Source organism: Talpa europaea, assembly GCF_964194135.1.
Source record: "Talpa europaea genome assembly, chromosome: 1".
In the NCBI taxonomy this organism is placed as follows: Eukaryota; Metazoa; Chordata; class Mammalia; order Eulipotyphla; family Talpidae; genus Talpa; species Talpa europaea.
The window spans coordinates 132,764,856-132,792,750 of record NC_140073.1 but is presented as its reverse complement, the minus strand read 5'-3'; the positions used below and the strand labels follow the sequence as shown (position 1 = coordinate 132,792,750).

Genomic DNA, 27,895 nt, shown 5'->3' with positions numbered 1-27,895 from the left:
AGCCGGCTGGCATCTGGATAGGGGTCCATGTCAGGAGCGGTAAGCTGCAAAGTCACGTGTGGGGGCATAAGGCTGGTAGTGCTTGCGGGTGGGCCCTGGCCTCCGAGGAGTCATGTTCATATAGTCACTCTGAAGCATCCTGGTCTTCTTACTCTCCATCTGCAGAAAAGAGAAGTGTCAATGAGAAGAGGACTGGGAACAAGTAGAGAGATGTCATGGGTGGAGTTCTAAGACTTTGGAGGAAACTAAAACATGGATTGTCAAATAAAGCTGAGGACACCAGAATTCATTGGACTTGGACTAATCAAATCTAACTACTTTGAACCCTTCTAAATTCCATTGAAAATTCTGAAATAAAGAATTTCAGACAAATGCACTCATGTTATTGCAATGCAGTCATTTGACCTGAATTCTAGATGTCTAATTAACATATCTACTGTTGATGTGTAAATACTCTTGAAGGTCCTACAGCCTTTGAAAAGATTAAGCATCCCATTGCAATCTTCTTGTATTAGTCATTGCTTAGTAAGACATTTTTCCATAATCAATCAGAGGATCTTTAGCCTTTCAAAGTCTGGAGTAAATTCTTAGCAATGGAGGTTAGATTAAGGGGAGTGAAGGCTCTGGGCAATAAGTCACATTCCTCTTGCCTTGTATGTATGCATATTTCTGAAAGTAGAGTCTTCCATCTCTGTTCCTCAGGTTCAGCTCCTACATATGAATTTCTACCAGGGTAGAAATTAAGGCCAGGGAATTAAGGCCAATACTAAAGTAGAGCAAGAATTATAGTCACCATGAATCTTAGCAGCTAGGGATTAAGAGCATGTTTTCTGATTCAGTGTGATGATAGAATTTGTATGTTTGATAAAAGATCCATAAAAATTATAAAACAGCTATCCTGATTTTAAGACTCATACTTCTATTATAAAACTTGTTTCCTGGCATGTAAACCTGATGCACAAGTAGCTATGTTAGACATGAATGACATGAACACCTGTATCAATTAGTAAGCAACTAACTTCAGGTTTGGCCTCATTTCCATGTACTCCTATCTGAAACCTTCACACCTCTTTATCAAAGGGATACAAGTAAATGTTAAGGAATGGTTGGGAAAACACATGCCGTATTACTAAATACAACTAACATGGTTTCAGTCCTCATCTTCTTGAACACTGAGCAGCATTCAATGTTCACTTCCTGGAAGGTGGCACTTCATCCTAACTCTCCAATCATTCCTTCCCTGTCTTCTCTGAAAGCTCGTGCTTCTCTTGCCACTCAATATTAAAGTTCCTCAGACTTTGAGTCTTTGAGCCTAGATCCTCTCCTCTACTCACTTCATCATCCCTTCTTAGGCAATCTCATCCACATTCACAGATTCAGTTACCATCTGTTTGCCCAAATTTATATCTCTGAAATTGACCTCAAAAGCCCTTGAAGCTCGGGCCTCCCTGGTGGTGCAGTGGGTTGAGCGCAGCACTGTGAAGCTGTCCACAGCCTCTGCAGCACGGGTTCAATTCCTAGCCAGCCAGGGAGCAACCCACATAGTGCAGCAGACCTCTCTTGTCACGCCCACTGCTCCCCTCAACAATGTACTTCAGTCAGTCTACCTGTTCTGCTCCCCACTCTGTCTCTGGTGAATCCTCTCACCCTCCCATGCCTCTGGCCAGCTATTGTATAAATAAAAAATAAATCTATAAAAAAAATTAAAAAAAAAATAAAGCCCTTGAAGCTCAACATGTCCAAAGCCAAATATCTTCCCCTAAAATCTGGTTCTCTCCCAGTATTTCTCATCTCTACCATATGTACAATTACCTAGGCAAGACCTCCTAAGACTTTAGGCTTCTTATGACACCTCTAGGCTTTCTTAATCCCTGTTCCAAAGGACTCTGACAACATCTGCTGGCATTTTGGTTTGTTCAATTGGAAGGAAAGCTACTGACCATTTAGTGGGTAGAGGCCAGAGATGGTGCTAAACATCCCTCAATTCACATGGCAGCCCCCAACAACAAAGACTTATCTATTTCCAAATGTCAATAGCGTCAAGACTGAGAAACCCTGATCCAAAGAATTAGATCATGAAAAAAGAATAGAACACAAAGGAAGCTATAGACACAAAATATATGACCAAATTATAATGTATATTGTTAGACTGCTTGATTCTTCCATTTTGCTCATACCCAAAATGACTGATGATTTGAGCCTGGATTAACAGAAGGATAGTGTTACATCCATAGATATAAAGACAATAGGAAACATACATTTGAAAGAGGTTATAAATTTAGCTTTGGTCATTTGGGATTTGAGGTGATGGATAGCTGGAACTAAGAAAAGAATAGCATTAGCATTAGCACACATAATTGGGGGATTCATTCAGAGAGAGGTAGTCATGGAAACAAATTGATGAGGGAAGTTGTTCTTCAAATATTTTGGTTCTACATGCTTTCTGTAAATGAAAGACTAGAGTTCTCTTGAGCGGTTACAGCAGTGCAAGAGTAAGAGCAAGGAAATGTCTGCCCTGATTAAATGTTGAAGATTGCTAATGATACCCGGAGGCATTTTAGTACTTATTCCAAATATGAGGACTCCATTCTCCAGACTCCCAAGTGATAGTCTTTGCTTCTGGTCATCCAAATAAAATGATAGCTGGTAAATAGGCCCCAACAACGAAGATGTCTTGACTCGGTTTCTCAGGGTTGCACACAAAGACTCCCATGTGTATCCTTGAACTGTTATCATAATGAGATTTAGTCACTGTTGCCCTAATTCTAAATAAAACTGTGAGGGGTCCTCTTGGTGGTGCAAGGGGTTAAGTCTCAGCACTATGAAGCTATCTACAGCCACTGCAGCATGAGTTCAATCCCCAGCCAGGGTGGTGACCCACATGGTGCAGCAGACCTCTTCTGCCTTGCCCACTGCTCCCTTCAGCAGTATATTTCAGTCAGTCCACCTGTTCTGTTCCCCACTCTGTCTCTGGTGAATCCTCTCAATCCCAGCACCTCTGGCTTCCACTTCAGTTCTTGTGTGCATAAATAAATAAATCTTATAAATCAATCAATCAATAAATAAATAAAACAGTGAGGTGGAAATGACACCTGCATGACCATTAACACTATATGTAAACACTCCATGTGCATCTAGCATGTGCACATATGTAGGCAGAGTGCTCACCTGATGTGTCTGTGTGACTGCCTCATGTATTCTGTCCCTTCATTCAGAATTTCAATGTCTGCTAAAGATGTGTGATTTCAGGACCTTTCTTCCCTTTCCCTTTCCTCCACTTTAGCCTTTACCCACTTGTTTCTAGGGCTCAGCAGAAGACACAAAGCATACACAAAACAATTCACTGAAAGACATGGCTTCAACAAACCACTGGATCTAAAGGCAAATACTACCTGTACTCTATCTACATTTTCCACAATGTGATTTACAGTGGAAAAGACCATGGTTTTTGAAGGCTCTTTTAGACTAAGAAAGGGAACAGATTTACCATCTCAGTTGAGTGAATGGATGATTGAATGAGAGTAACAGGTGTTGGTCTATGTCAGCCTGGCAGAGAACTCTTTATTTACTCAAATGTCAGCAACAGGTCAAGAAGTAAGACAGAATCCGCAGCTGCTCCCAAAAACCCACTCAGCCTAGAACTGCCTACAGTAGCACATAACAAGCCCTCAGGAAGTTCCGGAAAATAGAAATTTATACCAAGGCACTGTGCAGACCAGCTGAAAATAGGATCCCAAAAAACTGCCCAGGAAATGACTAAACTCTAGGGATTCCTAGTGGTCCGGCTGCCTAACACTGAAACATGCTGGTTGCTTGAATAGTAACATTATCAGGAAAAGATAAACCTAGAGTTTTAAAAAGTATACATATACATATCTTTCACACCCCTTAGAGAGTACAAAGACCTACGTTTGACAAGCAAATAAAGGGAAGTTCTTGTTAGGTAGCCTAATTGATTCTAAGAGGTCACAGATTTCTAAATTAGGCCAAGTACGGGGACTTCCCAATGTTCAGAGAGCCTGTGAGACAGAATAAATTTTCTCAAGACAAAGCGAGGTGAACCTCACTAGCAACTAGTAGTGCTGCCAGAGAAAAGCACATTATGTCTGTGATGGTTCTGAATTGAAAGTAAACTGTTTACTCATTGAAAATGAGAAGCTACTTTTATCCCTTTGGGTAATTCAAGTCACTTAGAAAATTAGTACCTAATTATAGCAACTGATATTCTATTGCCTATGTACAGTAAGTTTTAAATGATAAGCAATACCCTCTGGCCTCTGAAAGTTAAAGCAATTCCCAAAACTACTTCCTGTGAAGCTTACTAGTAAATGACTTTGACCGAGGTCATCAAATTACGGAGGAGCACCTGTCTAGAAGGGTACACAAAGAGCCACTGCACCTGGCTTTTATATTGAGAATTTGAGATTCCAGATGGGAATCTAAGATTCTAAATTCTGAAATCATTGGCAAACACCTACAGAGGTTAAAGCTGGAAGGCACTTTGACTGAAAACAGCAAGATCCAGAAAGATGAAGCAACTCAACTAATATCAGAGGAAGAGTGTGGGCAATATTTTACTAAATAAAAAGCTCCAATCAGTGTTAGGCAACTTGCAGAAGGCAAGGAAGACAAATTCTCAAGATGCTATCTAATACATAGGATTTCCAGGAACAATCAGACACTTTGTTCCCTACCCTGAAAAAGGTACAGATTAAGCAACAGGCAGCCTGACAAATGTCCATCTACCCCCTAGAGTCTTCTGAAATGGGAGAAGTATTTGGAGAACCATTGAGAGGAAAATTTTGGCAATAGGCCAACAAGCATTTAAAAGGATCCCATGACTGTGAATGCAGGACTGTTCCTCCCTCTGCCCCCCAGCACTAAGGCTATAGTAAATAGGATGATTTCACATGGTATGGTTTCCAGAAATCATTGTCTGGATTAAATGTATGGAGTATGCCTTAAAGATGAGTAATATACTTAAGTATGTTCATTTAAGTCCAATTAGTTTGGCCTCGATGGGAGTTTCCACTCATCAATGCAATAAGCATTCATTAAGTACTACGTGTTCTTAATCCCAGATGGATAGTGAATATAAAAAGAAATAGACCTTTATCCTTGAGGAGTATACATTTCTTATTGAAGAAATGACTCAGACATGCAACTAATTTCTAGGAAAAATTTCCAAGACAACATGGAATCAGTGCATGAGGTATTCTGTACCACACTGTATACTTAAGAATAGAAAGTGTCTGGATAAGGGAAAGGAGCTTAGTAAAGAGCTTCCTTTTTAACAGTAGTTATGTTCATCAAAATGTGTTTGAACCTAAATCAAAACTTCAATATTGAAAAAGTGAGGAAAATGGACTAAGTTTATTGCATGAACAATTTCAATTCAGTGCTGAGAGCTCAGAAAAGTCAAACTCCCATTATAGTTTCATAATGACAGCACCATACTTGGCCTCAAAATTCACCTGCTTTGGAGGAGATAAAAATATGACTCAGATAAATAGACCTAGTTTCTTTGTGAGGTTTGAATGATAATTTCAGTAGCCAAATTTCTCATGATTTTTGACCCTGAACCAAAATTGTTTATTCACTTCAGTTACCTAGGTTCCAAAAAATTGCCTAGATTTTTATACATATGTATCAAACAGTTTTATGTGTCATAGTGTAATGCTGTTGAAAAATTGAGAGAATGAGGGCAACTGTCCCTAATACTCTCACCCCAGTATACCCATTTGGATTCTTATTCTGCCTGCCCACCTGGTCAGTGCCTTCTGGAAAATAGAATTCAGTTCAGATTTTTATCTCAGATAAAGCTGGACAGGCTAAAAGAAAACCTACTCAAATCTAGCAGGGCTAAAAGAAAATAACAATAATAATCAGAAGTTAAAGAGAAAATAAATCACATCGGCAAAATTTTTGAATATGTTCAGATCACATGTGCTCTGGAAAAGTTACATAAAAGAAGTACTGCTTCTCTTACCCAGCAGACACAAAAAGCCACGGTTACTAGCAAGCTATAAAAGGTCAGGACTCCACCAACCACCACCAGTGTCCAAAATGGCTTAGAAGACTCAGAAGGTGGAGGATCTGGACAAAAATGATTTTCTGGAAAACAGAATAGAGAAGATTAAATGATATGAGAATGGTACGAGAATACATTTCTTCCTTCTAAACATTATAGAAGAACATGAGAAGAATCAAATATGCAAAATATCACTAATTTAGAATGTGTAGACTTACTCTTCATTCTGTCTTCTTTGGGATTTATCCAGCCCCACCACTGACTTAGTTTTCAAGACTACTGCTGAAAACTATTACTGTAGGGTGTTCAACTAAAGAGTTATATGTTACCTTTCACATGGATAATGGTTCCATTGCTCTTCTGATTGCCTATGTAAGGAGGGGGATACATGACCTCAATTTTGCAGAAGTAAATATCTGTTTGGTTAACATACAAATTCCAGAGGTAGAATGTCACTGTTTCATTGTCCAGTTTCCCATCACAGTTGAATCCAGTATTTGAGTGAAACTGAAGCTGATGGGAATTATTTCCATTTACAACACAGACTTCCACAGCACTATCCACTCCCTTATAAAGGGATGCTCGGAACTCCTTTGAGAAGATGTTGTGGGTATACTTGCAGGTAAGGTTGACTGCATTGTTGTTCACCACCAGCAAAGGTAACTGCTTCACCAAAATTTGGTTTTCTGGCGGGGAAAAAAAAATAATTTGCTTAGAATAAGGATAGAGGAGTTTTGTTTTGTTTTTAATCTGAAATCAAGATATATTCATGAACAAAATAAACAGATCTCCAGGAAAGGTTTTCTCTTGGCAGATGAAGATACGGGATCTAGCAGGGAAAAAATCTAGTAGGGACAAAAATAATAATCATCAGATGTTAAACAGAAAATAAACCACATAGGCACTGGGAGGAGATAATTCTACTGAAAGTTTAGAACTTTACATTTTCATAATATTATCATCCTCCTTTGAATGGGACAGTGGAATGTGTTTTCATGTGGAAGGTAGAATGTGGCCTTCTGCTGGTGTTGAGCACCACAGCTGTATATTTGAATCTGTACTGAGATTTCTAGGGTGTTTGCTTAATTGCTTAATATCCTGATTGACTGGTACATTTGGAAATAGCTTTTATCACGTCACATAGATACAAAATAGATTTTTAAGTTGTAATACAGACTTTTGTGAAGAAATTAAAATGTTTTGAAACATTCTGATTTTGTTAACCATCTCAAGAGTAGGATAAAGAGGTAAGAGAAAATAAAAGCACAGGAACTTATCTTTCACGCAAATTCTGAGAACAACTGTCTCAAAAATGTACATATTTTTCCCTTATATTACAGAACATCCAAGAGGCCAATCAGAAGTCTCCCTCTAATCCATTTTCTATCTTTAGGCTATCCCAGTCAAAGATCAAAGAATCTGGAGACCATCTGGTTCAATCCCTCGATTTTTTAAGCAAAGAACCTAAAGCTAGGTCATAAACCACATGAGAGAAGAGAACACATTTTTAATTCATTTATTTTTAATTGAGGTAATATGTGGATACCCCCACCAGGTAATGCACCCACCACCAAATTACCTGGAGTCCACTGCCATAGTCCATTGTGCTTCCTCCCCTCTATAGAGAACACAACTTTTCTGTCTTGTTTTCCACTATATCCCCATTGGGTGGCACATGACATTATATATCATCCCCCCCCCATAATACTGTATGAGGCTAGGAATATTAAATAATTTCTCTAAAAATCACTGAGCAGATGGTGAGCAAAGCTAGAATTAAAACTCAAATCAACTACAACAACCTGAGAAAAAGACAACTTAAGCACTGAGAATCAACCTTGCAACCAAGATTCTCCAAAATTTCTCTAAAGCAATGAATTGCTTTGTGTCTTTAATTCAAATTTCAATACAAAAAATTTTTTCCTATTGTTTTGGAGTATGCTAATAATTATCTATCTACTTGAATTATTTTAAAGTTATTTGAAGCAATATGCTTATATATCTGTGCTAAAGAACCAAATAAAATCAGACTCTATTAAAATGAATACAATTTAACCTAAGTATAAATTCATGTACTCAGTTGTTTGCTTTTGAGAAATAAATCACTACTAGCTTTTAATCTCCTATTTAATTTTCTCAAATGTCACTGAACTTATAAAAAAAAAAATGCTCAGATCCCATTCTCAGAAATTCTGATTTAATTGGTCTTTGGGGGAAGAGGGTAGGCATTGTGTCTTTTCTTCATTTTTTATAACAACTTTGTTGAGACATAATTCATGTACCATAAGGCTTACCTTTTTTTTTAATTAGTTCACACTTTTTCTATAACTTCACCATTTTAAAATCTGTATTTCATAAATAAAGGTGATCTTTTAAAAAGTTTTAAAAAACTAAAAAAATAAAATCTATATTTCAGTGGACTTTTTAGTATATTCAGAAAGTTGTACGTGTATCACCACTATCTGATTTCAGAATATTTTCATTACCCCAAAAAGAAATCCCATATCTTTTATCAGGCATTCGTTATTCCTCCCTTGACCCCTGGCAAATAATTTATTTTCTCTCTATATATATTTGTCTATTCTGGACACTAACTTTTTGATGACCTGACCTACTTTTTTTCAAAAGCAACTGCACCATTTCACATTCTCACCAGCAGTGTATGAGGGTTCCAATTTCTCCATAGCCTCACCAACACATGTTATTGTTCATCTATTTCATTATAGCCATCCTAGTGGATATGCAGTGGCAGCTGTGGTTTGATTTGCATTTATCCAATGACTGGGCATTTTTTAATGTGCTTATTAGGCATTTGTATACCATTTTAAAGACATGTCTATTTAGATAATCTGCCCACTTAACTGGGTTGTCTTTTTAGTGTTGAGTTGTCTGAGTTCTTTACATATTTTTCAAACACATTCCTTATCAGAAAAGTAATTTATAAATATTTTCTTCCATTCTGGGAGTCATCTTTGGTATTGTCTTTAAAAGTGTCCCTGATGGTTCTAATATTGAGTCCAAGTTGAAGCCATTATAGGCTGACAGATTTCTCAAGTTCACAGCATACCAGATTTATCCAGGGAACTTGAAAGAAACCATTGATTACCAAGCCAATTAAATCAGAATATCTGGTTGTGTAAACCAGGCATTCGTATTTTTTAAGTTTCTCGGGAGTTATTTGCAGTCATGTTTGAGTGAATTCGTAGATGAAAACTTTTTCCTATCCTCAACTCATCAGCCTCCATAGACTTTTCCAAAGTCATTTCCTCAAGGCAAAACCCTCCAATTAATTGGACTATTTAAGTAACATCCCAGAGTCACAGTGTGAGTATTTCTCTTCTCTTGGTGCTCTCATCACTAGCGCATGGTCTGGGGTACCTCTCCCTCCTCAGATCTCAAAACATCTGCTGTCTGTGCACCATTCGCCATTTGATCAGATTCAAATCTTGTTTCATGTGCTTCAGCTTGACAGCTCTTTATTCATGTGTATTTCCTCTAGACCCAGTTTCCAAATCTCCTGACAAGTATTGTCCATTACACTTCTCTATGTAATATGGTGTAAAAAATAGTATCTCACTAAATGATAAGAAAAAGATGGTTATCTGAACTGTCTCATTCTTAACAACAGCTAAATCTGACTACCATCTCATTAAATCCTTGTTCAAAACTTGTGCCTCAAAACAACTTTTAGCTTCATTTAATTCACAAATACTCCCAAAAAGCACTGAAGAATAAACATGTAAAGAGTCAAAAAGTCTTGATAGGAAAATCTAACTCATTTTTTGTTTTTGTTTTATTTTGTCTGGACTTTTTGTTAGTTACTTTAGAAAGAATCCTTTAGAAAGAATCGCTGGGCTGATTCTGATGAAAGGAACCAATCCAGCAAGAAATGCCAGCATCTTCCCTCATTTTCAGAGAGTGCAAGTTAGGACTTTGTACTTCTGCTTACTGAGCCTTCCACGAATCACATTTCTGGTAACAATTACTCAGATTCTGCCTTAATAGGCATTCAGATTGCTCCTGATCTGTGTTTGAGAGCTGATGTAAGAAAAAAGATGGGAGTAGCACTTCTTTGTGAGGGTGAAAAAGGGAACATGGCTGGGTAAACTGACAATAGCTAGAGAGAAACCCTGGAGTTAGCCTCCTTCTCCCAGCATCCACGGTGAAGCAGAGAGGGAGGGAGAAGGGAAGAAAGAGAAGTTCTAGCACCTGTATCCCAGTAGTTTGCTTAATATGGTTTGTCTAACTCAGGGTATGGCAACCCTCCAAGATGCAGGTGAAACGAACAAATCGATTTCCTAAAGATGAAAAGGGCTCAGTCTCTGGCCTTGGGCAGCTCAGTCTAGAGGGGCAAAGAAAGACACAAACAGCTATTTTAAAAACAGCTGCACAGTGATCTGAACAGAGAGTTCCTGGAGGCAAGTGGGGAACAGCTAAAGATTTCAGGAGGAGGTGACAACTCCTGAAGGATTATACACACATTCAGCAAGTTTTTACTAAATGAAGGTGAGCCTACCTAAGAGTAGTCTTTGTGTTAGGGAGGGGTGAGTGGAAGAATAGGTGTAAGATAGGGGGTTGTGGGAAAGATGAGACAAAGAGAGAAAAAGAATAGTCTAGGCAGAGGAGATAAAGAGGTGAGAAAGAGTGTGACAGATGTAGAGAATTAAGGAAACCTCAATTTTCTGAACCATATATTGTGAAAGCCAGGATTGGTAGAGGAAGCAAAGTATATAGCGTGGGCTCTTTCCTGCAGGAGATGAGGACCCAGTGAGGGATTTTAAACAGAAAAGTGATATGTGCAACTTTTCGTTTTATATGGGTCACTTTAGCTGAAATGTAGAAGATAAATTGAAGAATACAAGAATGAAAACATGGAGAGCAGTTAGGATATAGTTGTAATGGTCTATGTAAGAGGTGATGAGGACCTGAACTATGGTTAGAAAGACATGGATAAACACATGATATGTTTTCAAGCTAAAATTGGCATAACTTGGCATTGACTTAGATATGGTGAGTTAAAAATAACTGTCTCAGGGGCCTCCCTGGTGGCGCAAGGAATTAAGATGCAACCTGTGAAGCTACCCACTGCCACTGCAGCACACGTTCGATCCCTGGCCAGGGAGCTACCCATACGGCACAACAGACCTCTCCTGTCTCACCCGCTGCTCCCTCAGCAGTGTATTTCAGTCAGTCTGCCTGTTCTGTTCCCCACTCTGTCTCTGGTGAATCCTTTCACCCCCCGCACCTCTAGCCTGTATCCCAATTTTGTATGTATAAATAAATAAATCTTTTTAAAAAATAACTGTCTCAGGCCACACATACCAACTGGTAGTGGTATTTTCTTTTTGCCTATGTCACTTCTTCATTCATTACATGAAAAGAATAGACAACTCAGAAACTGAGATGAGGTTTGGACATCTGGGATAGAAAGAAAACATTCTTCCTATCTAAGGGGCCGTTGCAAAGAAAATACATATTACCTCAAAGGTGTCTGGAAATACCACTGACTTCCTGGGGCTCCGTTCAGTGTTTGCCATTTTTCAGAAGGGAGAAGCAGTGGTCTTTTCTCCTGAAACTATTTTTGTTTCACAAAGCATAATAAATTGAGATAAATGAAAAATTTTTCCTTCCTTCTTGGGACCTCCAAATTCAAATCTCAGCTTTGTTAAAACAGATCAGATTCCTCCTAAGCTCATTCTACTTTAGCAGTACAAACTGAGAAATTTCTTAGGGAAGAGTAATCCAAGATCCCAGTATCTAGCTTGTCTGTTAACATATTCAAGTAGTCTCCTGTTTTATGGCCAATTGTGTGTTCCATAACACATTGTCCAGAAAAATCGAGGTTTCTTTAACTCCCTACATCTGCCATACTCTTTCTCACCTCTCTGTCTCCTCTGCCTAAACTATTCCTTTTCTTTTCTTTTTTTTCAGTTTCCTAATCTTTTATTATATAACATTTCAAACATACAAAAGTTAATATAATTATGTACATAAACCTCTATGTACCCATCACCCTCCTTCAAAATTATCCTTTTCTCTCTTTGTCTTTTCTTCCCCCAAATCCCCTACCTCACCCCCACTCTCCCACTTCACCCTTCCCTAACACAAAGACTCTTCTTAGGTAGACTCACTTTTACTTAGTAAAATCTTGTTGAACCAACATAAGCATAACCCTCAAGAGTCAGGTCAGCAGCCACCTCCTCCATAACTTCTGTTTGATTCCTCTTTGCTTTTAGATTAATACTAAGAATAAAAGCATCCTTCCTAGCCAGTTTGGTCTTAGTTGACCTAACCTTTTCCCAGTAAATATTTTGTTTTCACTCTTATGAATAGTTAGGCATGGTTTTTCTAGGTAAAACCTACTAGGCTATAAGAGAAATATGGACAATCCACCAATTTGATTTGCTTTTGGTAACAAAACTGTGGCTTGATTGACATGTTCTAACTGAATTGACAAGTTGTTTTGATGATGAGTTTACTGCTTTGCTTTTCAAAACCTTTCCTAGCAGCTAAACCAGCTAAAGGTGTGGAGACAGGAAGCAGTAACCTCAAACTTCTTTCTCTCACAACTCCTCCTTGACAACAGGAAACATGAAGAGTAGAGATTGGAGATGAGAAGGTACTTATCTGCTGCTTATGAGCAAGGCTATGAAAGCTAAAAGATTTCCCACAGATAATCTGTGATATAGTTGACTTCTGGAAAATTGAAATGTGCTTGCACTTCCATGAGAATGGAGTATAGGGCAGCTTGGTTACAAAAGAAGATATCTTTCCCTCTTTTCCTACTGCAAATAGGCCAATTATTATATTTATTATATAGGCCAATAATTATTATATGCACAGGTGGAGTGGGTCATCATCTCTAAGGTGTTATTCCAACACCTGAGAAAGAGCCCTGGCACTAAAAGGACCCTCCCCAGCTTAGTTAATGCTTAGATTTCAGAGAGGGTTAAGCTTAAAATGCAAACAGGTTGACAAATTAAAATTGTGGCCTGCATTCCTAGAACTGCAAACCACCATCTCTGATTTAACACCAGAATGAGCTCCATATTTACCTGTAGAGAAAATAAGCAGGGCAATCATCTTTATATCCACTTTAGATGGGAAACTGAGATCCAAGTAGTCAAGTAACTCTCCCAAGTTAGTGACCCTTAAGACTAGAACTCATATTCATGACTTCTAATCTTCTTTTGCCAGGTTGCATCAAAATTTCGACACAATTTCAGTGATTGATCCTAGGTTCTCTCAAAGTTGAACTAGCTATTTGGGTGGTACTAGGTATCTTAAGTGTTAAGGAGGAGAATACTATTGAGTAAGGGAGTAAATAGTGTGGGAAAAAGACTGGACCAAGTAAACTTCATTTTCTTCACTATTTGCTAGAGTCCCATTCTGCAAAATTCATTCATCTCAGTGGAAATTTAGAGATGATCTGAGCCAATCCTGCATTTAACAGAAGAGGCAATCTTAAACAAAAGAAATGACTTTTTTAACAAGGTCCCCTAAGTAGTGCAAGAGCTAAGATATTGTTTATTTAGGATTCTAAAAGTAATGTTTTAATTCATGAATGAATGAAAAACCAACTTTGTACATTCAGCAAGATTGACTTGATATCATGCTTCCAAACTCTTTAATGCACGTACAGGAAGCATTCTGTTTACAACTTCAGAGATTTCCTGACAGTCATTGGTAGGTCATAGATAAGGCCTACCACTAACTTGGTCACATGCAATGCACATTAGCTCAGATCCACAAGCATTAATTTTGTCAGTGCACTTTTCTGTATCAATTTGCCCAAGCGTACAAGAGGACTTGAAGGTGAACATTAGTCAATACATAAAGTGTCTTTCAGTTTAACCTGATTGAGAAAGACCTTAACTTCAGGACCTTGCTGAATTATATTTGTCATGTCTAACTTATGGAATGTCACCTTTCCTTTCCTTTATCATAGCACCATAGAGAAAATGGCACAGAGTGAAGTAAGCCACCCTCAAGACAGAAATCTGTACTGTGACATTAAGGAAGCAGTAAAAAAGATATAATACACATTTAATTAGCAATGTGGTATTCTCTCAGAACTTTTTTTTTTAAGATTTATTTATGCATACAAGAGCTGGGGCACAGGCCAGAGATGGGGGGGGGGCGGTGAGAGGATTCACCAGAGACAGACCGGGGAACAGAACAGACAGATAGACTAAGTACACTGCTGAGGGGAGCAGCAGGCAAGTCAGGAGAGGTCTGCTGTGCCATGTGGGTTTCTCCCTGGCCAGCCACAGATCAAACTCATGCTGCAGAGGCTGTGGATCGCTTCATAGTGCGGTGCTTAACCCCCTGCGCCACCAGGGAGGCCCTCTTTCAGAACTTTTTATGAACGTTATTGGGCTCCATCTATGCACGTTGGAGTTTCTTTTACACTTTAAAAATCAGTTTGTCAGATTCTGATTGTGTTGCTTCCTTTTTAAAATTTTGACAGAATGAAATCTAACATGTTAGGCAAAAACCAAAGAAAATGAAAGCTTTCTATTCTCAGCCATTTTGCCCTATGATGTTTGGGAACATATTGTGAAGGTGATGCTGCTTTCCCTGGCACACGACACCTCCTCCTGACCACAGAGTTGGTTAAGTTACCATAACTTTCCTCTGAATACATTTCCTGTTCAGGCCCAAGATGCCCTTCAACACATGGCCTTCTGACCACTAACTTTACAGGCTCCCCCAGAGGCAGGCAACCCAGTGTTTGCTCAAAAACCTTTAAGACACCTTGCTTTCTGGGAGAAAGGGGAGACTCAAACACCTGTGGCTCTGGAAACTGTTGCTGATGGTTTGGCTTCCTACAAACATGGGTAAGAGTACCCATCCTCATGGGCCACAGCATCTTGCACATCCTCTTTGAAGATAAGAACAAAGCAACTGTCAGATTTTGAGTGATTCCAGACTTCGTAGTTTGTGTTAAAATAAATAAAACTAATGCAGATTACATCTACATTTCTGTTGATTACCATCATGAAACCTTCCCTATTTTCTTATGGAATAGAGAGTTAAGGGAAGCCTCTCTTAAAAAGGCTTTAAATAAGCATGAACTAGATATGGATATTTAGGTATAGCTCTATTGGTATAGGTAGATAAAATGTTGTCTCATTAACAGAAAACAGATGGCACCGTAGAAGGAAAGTTGATATATAAAAGGACTGTTGGCAAAGGTGTGAACCCCCGAAAAGAGTGCTAGAACCCAGTGCTCATATCAGCAGATTCATGGCCACCCTCAGAACTAAAGGGGTGAATTAGAGGATGAGGTTGCCAGAACTAGAAGAAAGACAATTATGTAGAGGAGGCCAAATGACCAAAGAAATGCCTTCTTTTGAGAGAAATAGTCAATCTAAGTAACCTGCCATGCACAAATTTGTGTATGTGCAACTATAAGTTGTATCAAGCCCATACATTTCCTTTAATGTACACCTTTACACCTTTAATCCTGAATTGCATTCCTAAATAGGCAGACTCTATAGTGTAATGGACACATGTTCTTCTCCTTCTAAAATTGATTATGTTAATGCAACCATCAGAAAGGAAATCAGAGTTCAAATAGTTCAGTAGCAAAAAGTCCCATATGAGCACCTAGACCTAAGACGCTGATTCTCGAGAGAGAAAAATTTTCAAAATTATCAATGAGTACTTTTTAAAAAGAAATTTTGATGTTTCAGAAAATTATTCTTTGGTATTCTTATTTCTGCCATGACAAACTCATGCATTCATTCTACAAATAATGTTACCTAAAGAACGAGGTTCTTAGAAGATGGGAAGATATAAAATATGTGGCCTCTTAGAAATTTGAAGGCAGGTACAATTGTTTACACTCTGAAGTCATATATGACACATGGGTCCTAGAGAGGGTCATTGACAGTCACATGAAAGAGACTTGTTTCCAGAGGAGATGATTCTGGAAGTTTTTGTGCATACATGTCTTTAGCTGAACCATGAAGCCTGGGGCAAATTCAGATAGGCTAAGATGGAGAAAATGGCCTTAGTGTAAGGGTTTACTGGGGACTAGCAGAGCTATCCACCTACAAGTTGGCAAGTAAGTTGGCTGTTTCCAAACATGGAGAGCCTCAAAAGCTCATGAAAGGCACATGGATTTTACTACGAAGGTTACAGGAGATGCTAAAGTCATGTCAGTTGAGAATGGGGTGGTAAGTGACACTTCAGGAAGGTTAGCACAACAATGCCAAGTGAGTTGGCTTGGAGCAAGGGAAAAGCTGAGGTAGAGACCAACCAGGATCATTATTGTTATAACATCAATGCAAGCTCCTAAGTCCTGAGGCACGAAGGAAATAGCTGGGATGGGATGTTGAGCAAGGTAAGTAAGAAAATTAGATGTGCCAAAATACAATGACAGTTTTGGGTGTGTTCTGGTTTGCTCAGTTATAGTGAATGGTTGTCAAAAATGGCAAGAAGTTCATGGACTGGTGAAGGTTAAAGGGAAGAGCCTGTTGACAAAATTAGGCAAGTAAAGAGAGGAAAATTATTTGGAAAAAAGCTGTTGGGTTCAGTTGTAGCTATGTTGGACTTGATGGGCAGGTACAGCATCCTGGAAGAAAAGTCTGGGAGCTAAATGTATTAGAGCTCCAAAAAGTCAGAGACAGATATGAACATTGGGAAGTCATCCATTTTAGGATAACAGCTAATATTAAAACTACTAAAAGCCATTGTCTGCACAATAATCCATCCCTACCACACAGAGACAATGCCCAACAATGCAGGCGTGGGCACTCTAGGACTAAAACTTTCTAAACACAAAGCAATGTGAACATGGGCACGGTGTGAGCCGTCCCTACCAAAGGAGGCATCTCAGCTCCTGATGCTAGAAGGATAATCAAAGAAGACAACACAGCAGAACTTCTTATCTATACCAAAGGTAACCCCCAAAACTCAAATATCATTAACCTTATAAGTTGCCTGTAGTCCAAATAGTGGATAACCAGGGACTTACAACTTTCTTTGTAAATGTTATGACAGTAATTCAGTTAAAAGGAAGAAATCCGGGGCCTCCCTGGTGGCACGGTTGAGCGCAGCGCTGTGAAGCTATCAGCAGCCTCTGCAGTGCTGGTTCAATCCCTGCCAGCCTCGGAGCAACCCACATGGCAGAGCAGACCTCTCCTGTCTTGCCCACTGCTCCCCTCAGCAGTGTATTTCGTCAGTCTGCCTGTTCTGTTCCCCGCTGTATCTCTGGTGAATCCTCTCACCCTTCCGTGCATCTGGCCTGTACCCCGGCTCTTGTATAAATAAAAAATAAATCTTTGAAAAAAAGGGAAGAAATCCCATAGGCATCAAGGGACTTCCTATATTAATATATTATTTTCTGACTATATATTTTAATCTAGTAACCAAATTTGGAATTTTTATTTTCCTCCCGAATCACCATCATTCAATCCATCATTCAAAACAACTCTGTAAAGAAGACAACATCCATTTCTCCTGTCTATCATTTTCCCTAAATCTTATACTTCCAAAGAGTCTGCTCAGGTCCACCTTAGCAATGCAGAATCTTCTAGGTAAGTGTCATTATCTGGAAGTTTGCAGATAATTATTGTACTGAACTTTACTACCACATAGGAAGATAAGAAGGAGTAAAGGCAATATTATCCCCCAAAGTCCTGCAGTTACTTCTAAGCATTTTAGTATCTAAGATCCTGATTCCTAGTCTCCCCAAGAGACTGATTTACAATATTTTATTATAAATATCTCTCCAATTGTAAAAGAGACAAATCCACAAAGAGGTAGAGTGGTTGACCTGCTTTGTTGGGGCCTGAGTTTTTTTTATTCCACTTAAGAAGCATTTTAAGTCAGAAACAGACCTAAGATGTCTTTAAATCCAGCTACCTCATATATCAAATGAGGAAATGAAGGCCTAGAAAAGTTACATCACACTGTGACAGGCTAAAACTTCTAATGGCATGCTCATACCTGGAGAAATCAATGGCTTTAACTTTTTTTAAAGGATTATTTTATTTATTTATGCATACAAGAACTGGGGTGTAGGCCAGCGGTGTGGGGATTCACCAGAGACAGAGTGGGGAGCAGAACAGGCATATTGACTGAAATACACTGCTGGGGGTAGCAGCGGGTGAGACAGGAGAGATCTGCTGCACCATGTGGGTTAGCTTCCTGTTCAGGGATCGAACTTGTGCTGCAGTGGCTGTTGATAGCGTCATAGTGCTGAGACTTAACCCCTTATACCACCAGGGAGGCCCCCAACAGCTTTAACTTTTAAGTGTGAAAAAAGAAATGTTAAAAGAATCAATCAACATTACCTTCCCCAAACCAAGGGCAAACAGTCACATCTTTGCGTCAGGGCCAGGAGGCAGGGTGAGAGGTGTGGGAGATATTGAGATTAACTTGTCTAACTGGAAACGGGTCTTAACCTTGTGACCCTGTTATCTCAGTCATGAGTTGAGGCCAAACCCAGGCACATTTTTGAAGGCTCAAGCAAATTTAAAGCACATGGGCTAAGTCTTCAAAGTCAAGGTCCACATTGTTGTAGTAGCCCTTGCTGATACAGGTTTAACACTATGACCTCTTCTGAGAGAATTATTTATCAGGTTTGTTAGCATGGAATCACTCCTCTACTGTAAGTGCATCCTGATGTATCTGTCCCCATAAATCTCCTCTCTTCCTCCATAGTCGTCTTTAGAGATGTGTCCTCTCTCTAATAGTCCCATCTCTTATGCCCCATCTCCCTCACCATCTCCTCACAAAAACTACCTCCATCTTCCTTTCATTCTGCTCCCTCTTCTTCCTTTCTCACCTAATATCCCTCTCTCCCCTCCACCTCTACAACACTACACACACATACACACACACACACACACACAACCAGCACCTGGCTCCTTCCACATGTCAACAAAATTAAGTCAGTTTTCAAACATTTATTATAATGGTGATGATACCTTATTTGGACAAGGGGGGTAGATCCTAATGTTACCTCAATTTAAAAAAATAAATAAATAAAATAAAAATATTTATATGCCTACTATGTGCAAAATGTCATGGTAGGCATTATAGGTAATATCTAGCTTTAAAGTTCAGTTCAATTCCCAACACTCCATAAAGACTTGCCATTCTTTATTAATCTTAGTCGAGTATTTATTTTAATCTTCCTCATTTTAGTTCTAATTCATTCATTTACTCTTTCAACACCTACAATACTTTCAGTACTGTGCATGATACTGAGATTATATCAAGATAAATAAGACATGATCCTGCCCACAAGGAGTTCACAATCAAGTAAGAAAATTAGATGTGCCAAAATATAATGACAGTTTTGGGAACCCTGAGGAGGAAAGAAGCCTCTCACTTTGTTAGGGTTTTGGGTGAGAGATGGAGGAGACATTCCAGATGACAACAACAACATATGCAGTCATTTGGGCATCATGGTGAGGTAGTGGGCTGCCACGTATTATTTATTTCCAGCTGTTATATTCCATTATATATAGTCTTCTCAACTAGGTCATAAAGTCCACAAAAAAGCAAGAACTTGTCAATCCTCTTTTTATATTGCCTCAGACTCCAATAGAGATTAAAATATAACAGAGGTTTAGTAAATATTTGTTGGATTGAGTTGTAGTCCCATTGAAACTCTTCAGCCCAGGTTCAGATGGCTTCACAAATGAATTCTACCAAACATTCAGCAGTGAATTAATGCCTATCTTACACAAACTCTTTCAAAAAATTGAAAAAGAAATAATTCTACCAAATACTTTCTATGAAGTCAACATTATACTAATACCAAAACCAAACAAAGACAGCACACACACAAAAAAAGAAAACAAAGAAAGAAACTCTTTATATAAGTACAAGATAAATGGCTGAATATCCAGGGGAAGCTTCCTCAAAGATTTGGACCAGCAGTGAGGACATCAAGCAAAAGATGTGTAGGATATGTTGAGTGGAGAGGGGGATAAAGGGAATGCCAAGATGGAAATAGTATCAGAAAGTTCATAAAACAGAATACAGGTATATGGGATAGTGAAGAATGCAGCAAGATTGAAGTTAAGGATCTTAGAATAGGGTATAAAAGCAAATAGATTAGATAAGTAAAATGGGTTCAGCCCCAAAATACCTAGAATACCAGGAAACATTGCAATGTTGTCTTTCTCTTTTTTAATATTTTTGTTTATTGATGCATGCAAGAGCTGGAGTGTCGGCCAGAGACGTGGAGCTGGTGAGAGGATTCATCAGAGACAGAGTGGGGAGCAGAATGGGTGGACTGACTGACATACACTGCTGAGGGGAGCAGCAGGAAAGACAGATGAGGTCTGCTGCACCATGTGGGTTAGCTCCCTGGCTGGGGATCGAACTTGTGCTGCAGTGGCTGCAGATAGTTTTAGTACTGAAACTTAACCCCTTGCACCACCAAGGAGTCCCTGCAATGTTATCTTTCTAGTAGCATCTTCTAAGAAACATCAGTACAACTTTTTTCCTTAAAATTGAGAGTTGTCTACATTCCCTCCCACTTCTAAATTTATGTTGTTGAATTCAACAATTCTATGGGTGTTTCTATTTATAATCTTTTTCCATAAAAGAAATGTGAATAGAGTATCATTCCCGGTGGTCCTAAATTGAAAAAAAAAAAAAGGAAGATTTTACAATTCTTATTTGCACTTTCTTGAAGCTCAAATGGGCTTTTGTATCTGTCACAAAACCTAAATAACACGTAGATATTTATGAATATCTGTTGAATGAGCACATGAAGACGAATGAAGACCTGTCTTACCAAAGCATAAGAAAAAGCAGGCACTTTACTAGTGCAGAAACTCAGTACTTCAGAGAACAGTAACCTACTAGCACTGTTAACCCCACCCAAGAGACCTAGGGTGGAAGGAAATAGTCTCCTCATATATACCCATTCTCACCCAATTCTGCAGGATAGAGTCTTTGGATCAAAGAGGAAACCCTCTGAACAAAGCATTCCTAAAGCTATTCTTAAATTATGTACCCTTTTTAATTATTATTAGTGTTCAGTATCAAAGCCATCAGGTCACACAGAAGCTGCCAATACAGTCACAGAGATGTTCTGACACTTTACTATGTATTAAGTATCCCTAATCAATGAGGAACACAACTCTCTACTTTGTCAGGAAAAACAATTAAAAAGTAGAAAAATGAAACACTCCCCCCACCCCCGTTATGTTAAAGCACTGTTAAAATGCAAGACATGTCAATAATCCCGATCCCTTTTGAATTAGTGGGTGATGAATAAGAGTTGCTGCTATAGTCAATACATGGTTTCACCTGGTGGATTGTGAGCCAACAGGGTGACTTAGATACTGCTGAAAGAGCCTCACAAATAGATCAGAGGTCAAAGTGAACTATGAGTGGGTGACTGATGACACCAGCAGGAACCATTAAGTTGGTTACCTTGGCAGCCACAGTCCCCAACATGACGGAGATGGTGACAAATGAAAAGATGATGCTAACAATGATGTTGAGATAAAAAAAAAAAAGCTGCTCAGAGTTAAGTAAGAAATTCTCCACCCTGGTGCAGTTTCCTTGCAGCAAGAGTGATATAAACACACACAACCTGCATGGTGATACGCAGACTAAATTCAGATGCCTATGAAATTAGCATTGAAATGATTAGGCCTGAGGAGTCTAAGCTCTTTTTCAGCTCCTCTATCAAGAGACTGAGTCACACTTAATTCTGTCCAGCACACCTCTCTTCCAAGAGACACCTACTTTCCAAACAGGTTTTTGTGGGACCTGAGTTTCCTTCACTCCAGCTTCAGGAACCAGTTCTCATGCAAGGATTCTCAGATTGTGAATGCTCTAGTTGCATTTTTTGGATACCACCAGGTCATTGACCAAAAGGGGTCAAAGAAATCACCATAAGAAAGAGATTCTTTAACATAGCTCAGAAAACCAGAGATTTTTTTTAGTCAGTTACAAAGCCACCAAGATACTGGGGTTGTTTTTGTTTTTTTTTTTTTTTACCTGATGTTCAGCTAAATTATTTACTGAAAAGCAAAATTCCAGCCACTGTGAAGTTCATAAATAATAAATTACTTGGAATGAAAGGAAAACAAAATTTAACCAAGATGAAAAGGAATAAAGATTTTATCCTTCTCAATGAGCTGCTGTGAAATAACTGTGCTTTCAAGAGTGCCCTGTCCCCTAATTTTTAGGCAGGAGTCTGCAATGAATTGTGTAGCCATGTCAATGCCTATCATAACTATTAAAGAGCTATTGTTTTAGAGATGATAAACTATAAAATGAATTTTGGGAGGGAATGTCGGTGGCATAAAAATGTTCATTTTGTAAATGTCAGCACACTGCATGCAGGAAATACTTGGAGGCAGATATCCACACATGATAAAAGTTGAAGAGTAGCCAAATAGCATTTTCCACTCATGAAAAAAGGATAAAGATATTACAAGGGAGAGCAGCCTAAGTCTAAGGAAGGAGAGGCATTGAGATCCCCTCTCCATCCAAAACAAATTGGTTCGAATGTGAGTGCTTCAGGTTTATGGTCACAGACTCATTTCTGTTTCTAATCTATTTCCTGGTACTGATAAATTGATATTAATTTTGCAGCCCTTGCTAGAAAAGCCCTTTCTGGATGGTTGCCTTTTTAAAAAGTACTATCTTTAAAGTATGGTAGTTGAGTAAAGAATTATTAAGCAATGTCTATACTCTTGAAATGTCCATCAAATTTACTTGAAATGACAAAACACTCAATTTTTTAACATTCAGAAAAAAAACTAGAATGCATTAGATGTCATGTTGATATGGTATTCTAGTATATTGCATATTTCAGTGTCCATCTTTTTACTTCATTTTTCTAAGCCCTGTCTCAAGCAACAATTAACTGTGAGGCGTACATCACTACTTTTTGTGTACAACTATCTCAGAAGGATAATTTGATGAACTAAAATTAAAGTTTTTAAATATTATGCTTTGCTGATGATTTTTTATCAAATTCCAATCATTTTCCTGTTTTCAATGCCTCTCAGATAAAGAAGTGGTGAGGAAAATGCAGCAGCATTGGAGAAATCAATAGTAGTCTGAACTGACCATTTTGACAGTTTATTTGCTAAGGTTTAGGGGGAAATAAAAAGAAATGTGCCCTGGAAAAATAAGTGATATGTTCTTGATTCTAGTCTTCATACTGGATGCTTAATTTGATAAAAAAAAATAGCCAATACTGGCTGAAAAAAAATCTGTGAACAATGCCATGTGCTACTATATGCGCACTCTTCTCAATCATAAGTCATTTCCCTTTCAAGGGCTTGCAGTGCTAGGCTTGACTTATGCCAAAGTCCAGTAAAATGCTCTGTTGTGGATCGCAACTGCACAGCTATCCAAACCCGGTAGAAAACATAGCTTTAGCAAAGGAACTATCTATTAAGGTTTCCTCGCCCTTCCTAAGTCATACATATTGATATAGCCATAAAAATCCATCTACAGAATCATCAAAATCATGAAAAATCAGGTTAAGTTTAACCTTCATTTTAAACTATGCTATAAACCAATAAGTTATCATTGTTTAATTAATAGAAAAAAAAAAGAATTGTTCTTTACACACACATCTCAACACAGAATAAGTCTCTGACAATTCTAGGAAGGACTATTACACTTTGATCAGAGAAGTTCCTTATCTGTAATTTCTTCATGGAAGATAAATACACAGAAACTAAAAGTACATGGACAGTTTTGCACCACTGATTAGAATGGATGATACTTTTTTGTTTGCTGTAATTATTTTTTTTCTCATAGTTTTTCTTACTGGAAAAGTCATTTCAAAAGTTCCCTCTCTACACTAATTCCTTCCGACTTCATTAAATGACCACTCAGCAGCAAATCTTGAAAGTTATTGCAAGGATGAGTTGGCATTTGAAAATTAGATGTACTTAAAATGGATAACAAGGGTTTGAATCGCTGTTTTAGCTAGTCCATTTAATAAATCCATTTAATAAATGTTCTAAAAGAAAAATATAAAGCTTTGGATCTTATAAATAAACCTTCAAAAGATAATTAATGAATTGTTAGTAGATGGTTGTCTACCATGCACGTCAGAAAATTATTTTGTGTACAATTACAATTTTAAATAGTTAATCAAAGTAAGGCTTCTCTTTCCTTTCTGCCTATTTACACTGTCTAATAGATTATGACATTTCAAATATTCTTTTTTTAAAGATCCTTTTAAAATAAAATTTAAAGATTTTTTTTTAGAATATATTTCATACTCTAAATGTTTTGGCATTAAACACTAGAATTTAACCTATATCATTACTAATATGTGTCTTTTTATATATCAACACCTTTTATAAATATGCACAATTGTAAGTGTGCTCACTAGCACTCATACAATGAAATTGATGGGTATATATATATATATATATATATATATATATATATATATGACTATATGTGTGGAAATTGAGAAATTATACCCGGGGGAGCATATGCTATAGGAGAACAACAAATAATGCAGTCCCCCAAAATAAATGAGAAAGAAAATTGAAAGATACTGGCTTTTCAATGTTTCTTTAAGGGCGGAAATACTCTCCTTATTTAAACCTACAGGTTGACCCCATTAGACTAATATTGGAGACAAGAGGGATCCTATTCTAACTCCAAGAACAAGTTGAACAAACACCTTGTGCCCACCAAAGTAGCTCTTTTTGTTTGCAATCATGATTTTCTGATGATTTCACCCTGAATACATTTGTAACTTCAAAGTTACAAGCCACATTGTGTTAGTAGATTAGCATAATGGTCAAGAGTTTAGGCTCTAGAGTCAGAGCAAGGCTTAAGGTCAGAATAGGGTGCTTCAGTTCTAGGTTGCAACAACCACTGTGCACACATCCCTGTGTAAATTGGCATTACTACCCTCGGACTCTTCATCTAAATGGCATTAACTATAGTTATGTTAGTTGTATCATTCTTATCCTCATCATCACTGGAAACAAAAGATTGTAATCTAAGAAAACCAATTTCAAATATAAAAGAAAACTAATTTATCTGTATTTGTATTGTACCTGCTTCTGTGACAACTCCAGAATTCATTTTCTAGCACTCATTCAATTTAGGTACATATAATTATAACTAATATTTATCTTGCTATCTAAGCACTGACTACACAAAGTATTTCGCATGGATTCTTTGCATCTTCACAGTGACCTTGAGATGACAGTATTGTCATCACCATTTTACAGATAAGGAAACTCAGGCTTAGAGAGTTTAAATACTCACCTAAGCTCACTAATAAGAAATGAATCTGTGATGTTAACCCAGGAAGCCTAAATCTAGAGTTTCAGAACCCATCTGCTAATAGCAGTTTTCTTAAAGTAAAAAAATAAATAAATAAACTACACATGAGCTACAAATTCTTGGGACACTATCAACTAATAGCTAAATAAATCTTACTGGATTCCAAAGGATGTTCATTAAAATATTATGCAGCAGTCTACAAATCGGCAACTTTCCAAACAATAGATCACCATGTTAGAGCAAAACTACTCTTCAGATGTCTAAATTTCACAAGGTGTTTGAAATTTAATGTGAAGGAAGTCAATCCAAGAGCTCAAAAGCTTGGAAGAGGAAAGAAACCAAAACTGTTTACCTGTTACTTGAATGGAGGGGAAGAAGTTGAGAACCAGGAGCAGCCTGAGGATCATGGTGCTAGCAGTGGGCCAGGGCTCCTGCTCCTCCCTGAGGAGCCAAAACTGTGAGGTGAGCTGGAGACACACCTGCCCAGGCCTGAGCGTCTCAGTCATCCACAGCCACCAACTGACTTTCTTAGGGCACACGATCAAAGGCCTGAAACCAAAAGCATCGTGACTGCAACATTTCACACAGGATATTACATTATTTTGATGACTTCAGACTTTTTCTCTTAAAAGACCAGCCTTTTCTTGTCATTGAAAAAGAATGTTGGTCCCTCTGTGATAAACTCCTGAGACTATGTTGTATGGAGGAGTATCAGAGCCATGGAAAATGGGTGCTTGAGATCCAGTAAGAGTATAAGGGTAGACAGACAGGTGTTCTAGGGGAGAAAGAAAACCTCTTAAAGAGGGGAGATTTTTGTCGAATGGGGATAAAATGTGTCGAGAAGAAAGCAGAATTATACCGAGGATGTAGAAAATTTCATGTCACTGTTATAAATATTAGGAATTGAACTTTGGTGTTGTACATGGTTGCCCCATGGAGCATTTAACAATACTGCTTAGTTTATGCCAAGCTCCTCCCCATGTCCCACACTCATTTCTAGGAACTTTGTAAAACACATCCCACTTGCACAAATTCAACCTACTAAGTATCTGGAGGAGGTTCCCTACACAGAGGAGATGTCAGAAGACATCACAGGTCCTCAGGGGGACGTAAGGAAACCAGAAACCCCTTGGTACCTTATGTTCTTTCTGTCCTTCAAGGATTTATTCAAAGTTAAGTAAGAAGTATAAAAGGAGAGTCCCCTGTGGGGCCCCCAAGGCTGCTAGCCACCCTTGCAGGTCTCTACCAATGGCTGGCCTTCTGCATGGAGGAGTTTTAGGGGAAGTTCATGGCCAGGGACAATTCTCCTTTCCTCTTCTGGCACCCAGGTCAGAATTGTTGTAGGTTTTCTCAACATTTTTCCAATAATTTTTTCTTCTTTCCTGATCATCTAAACTTTATATGATTATTCTAATTTTGGGTTTTGTGCATGTGGGGTTTTTTCAAAATAGCTTGTATTGTCTTTTCTTCTAATTATAAAAATAAATATATTTCATTTTTAAAAAGGTACATTTGTTTAAAATAATCATTACAGTGAAACTCTTTTTCAATGACAAGCACTGTTAACATGTTTTATTTATCGTTTTATTTTTTATTTATCGTTTTAATATTTTCAGCTGATTTATACTGTTATCTTTTTATCATGAACATTTTTCCATGACATTTAAGTATTCCTTATAAACATTTGAAATTGATACATAATGTCCATCCTTATATATAAAATTGCTTAACAATCCCCTAGTGGTATTACTGATTTTTTGCTATTTTAATATGCTACAATGAACATCTTTAATGACATAGTTATAAGCAGAAGACTTCATGTCCCTCCCTCCTGATCTGATAAATGACAAATCAAAAGTGTTTTCTCTCCTGATAGACCCTTATTGTCCACTTTTCAATTTTTCACACAGTCTTGGTAAGCCTCCCATAAGGATACATCTTTCTGCCTTTGGAGCAATTTATCCTTGGAAATGATTCACTTGCATTTCTACACTGAAGCTAAGTGGTAAAGTTACCCTTCGTGGTGAAGTAGTGAGTCCTTGAAAAGAGCTTGACCCACCATTCTGGCTCTGATCCTCCATCTATTGGGGGGAACTTATGTTTCCCAGGGGCGATTTGAAGAAAGAAATGTGCTCTTCTCTAAAAAATTCTCCCTTTTCTATAACCAAGCGACTATCTGAATCTAGAACAAGAGGTTCGGAACCTCATCACAAGATTTAAGAATATGTACTGTGAGAACAAAACTTTCCTATAATTGACAACAACAGAAGCAAGTTAATAACTATCCTCAAGATTGTTAAGGGTAACTCTACAGCATCTGGTTAATATGATGTAGTAGTGAGTGCTTAATGGAATCAAATTTAACTGGAAAGAAACAGTGCAATTACCTGGTCTAATGCCTTTACTTTGCAGAGGAAGAAGTTAAAGCCCAGAAAAGATAGTTGACTTATCCAGACTCACAAACTAATAATTAAGTGCATTTCCTTCTATTGCTTGACCAACTCTATTTAGTTTTCATTGAGTAGAATAAAAATAAACACAAACTTTGACATTTGCCTTCCTTTCACATTTGCTCTTGAAATGCAATGTTATTTAAATATA

At 38.0% G+C, this 27,895-nt stretch overlaps 1 protein-coding gene across 1 annotated transcript; it reads right to left on the bottom strand.

Annotated features, from left to right (window-relative positions):
- Window positions 1–30: 30 nt before the first annotated feature.
- CD28 (CD28 molecule) lies at window positions 31–25,762 on the bottom strand (the record flags this gene model as incomplete). The annotated part of the gene is made up of 4 exons (XM_084245596.1): window positions 25,647–25,762; window positions 6,361–6,717; window positions 5,990–6,114; window positions 31–159 (listed from the first exon to the last, which is right to left on the bottom strand). The coding sequence occupies exons 1-4, from the start codon at window positions 25,699–25,701 to the stop codon at window positions 31–33; spliced, it is 666 nt and encodes a 221-aa protein (XP_084101722.1). The 5' UTR covers window positions 25,702–25,762.
- Window positions 25,763–27,895: the final 2,133 nt, after the last annotated feature.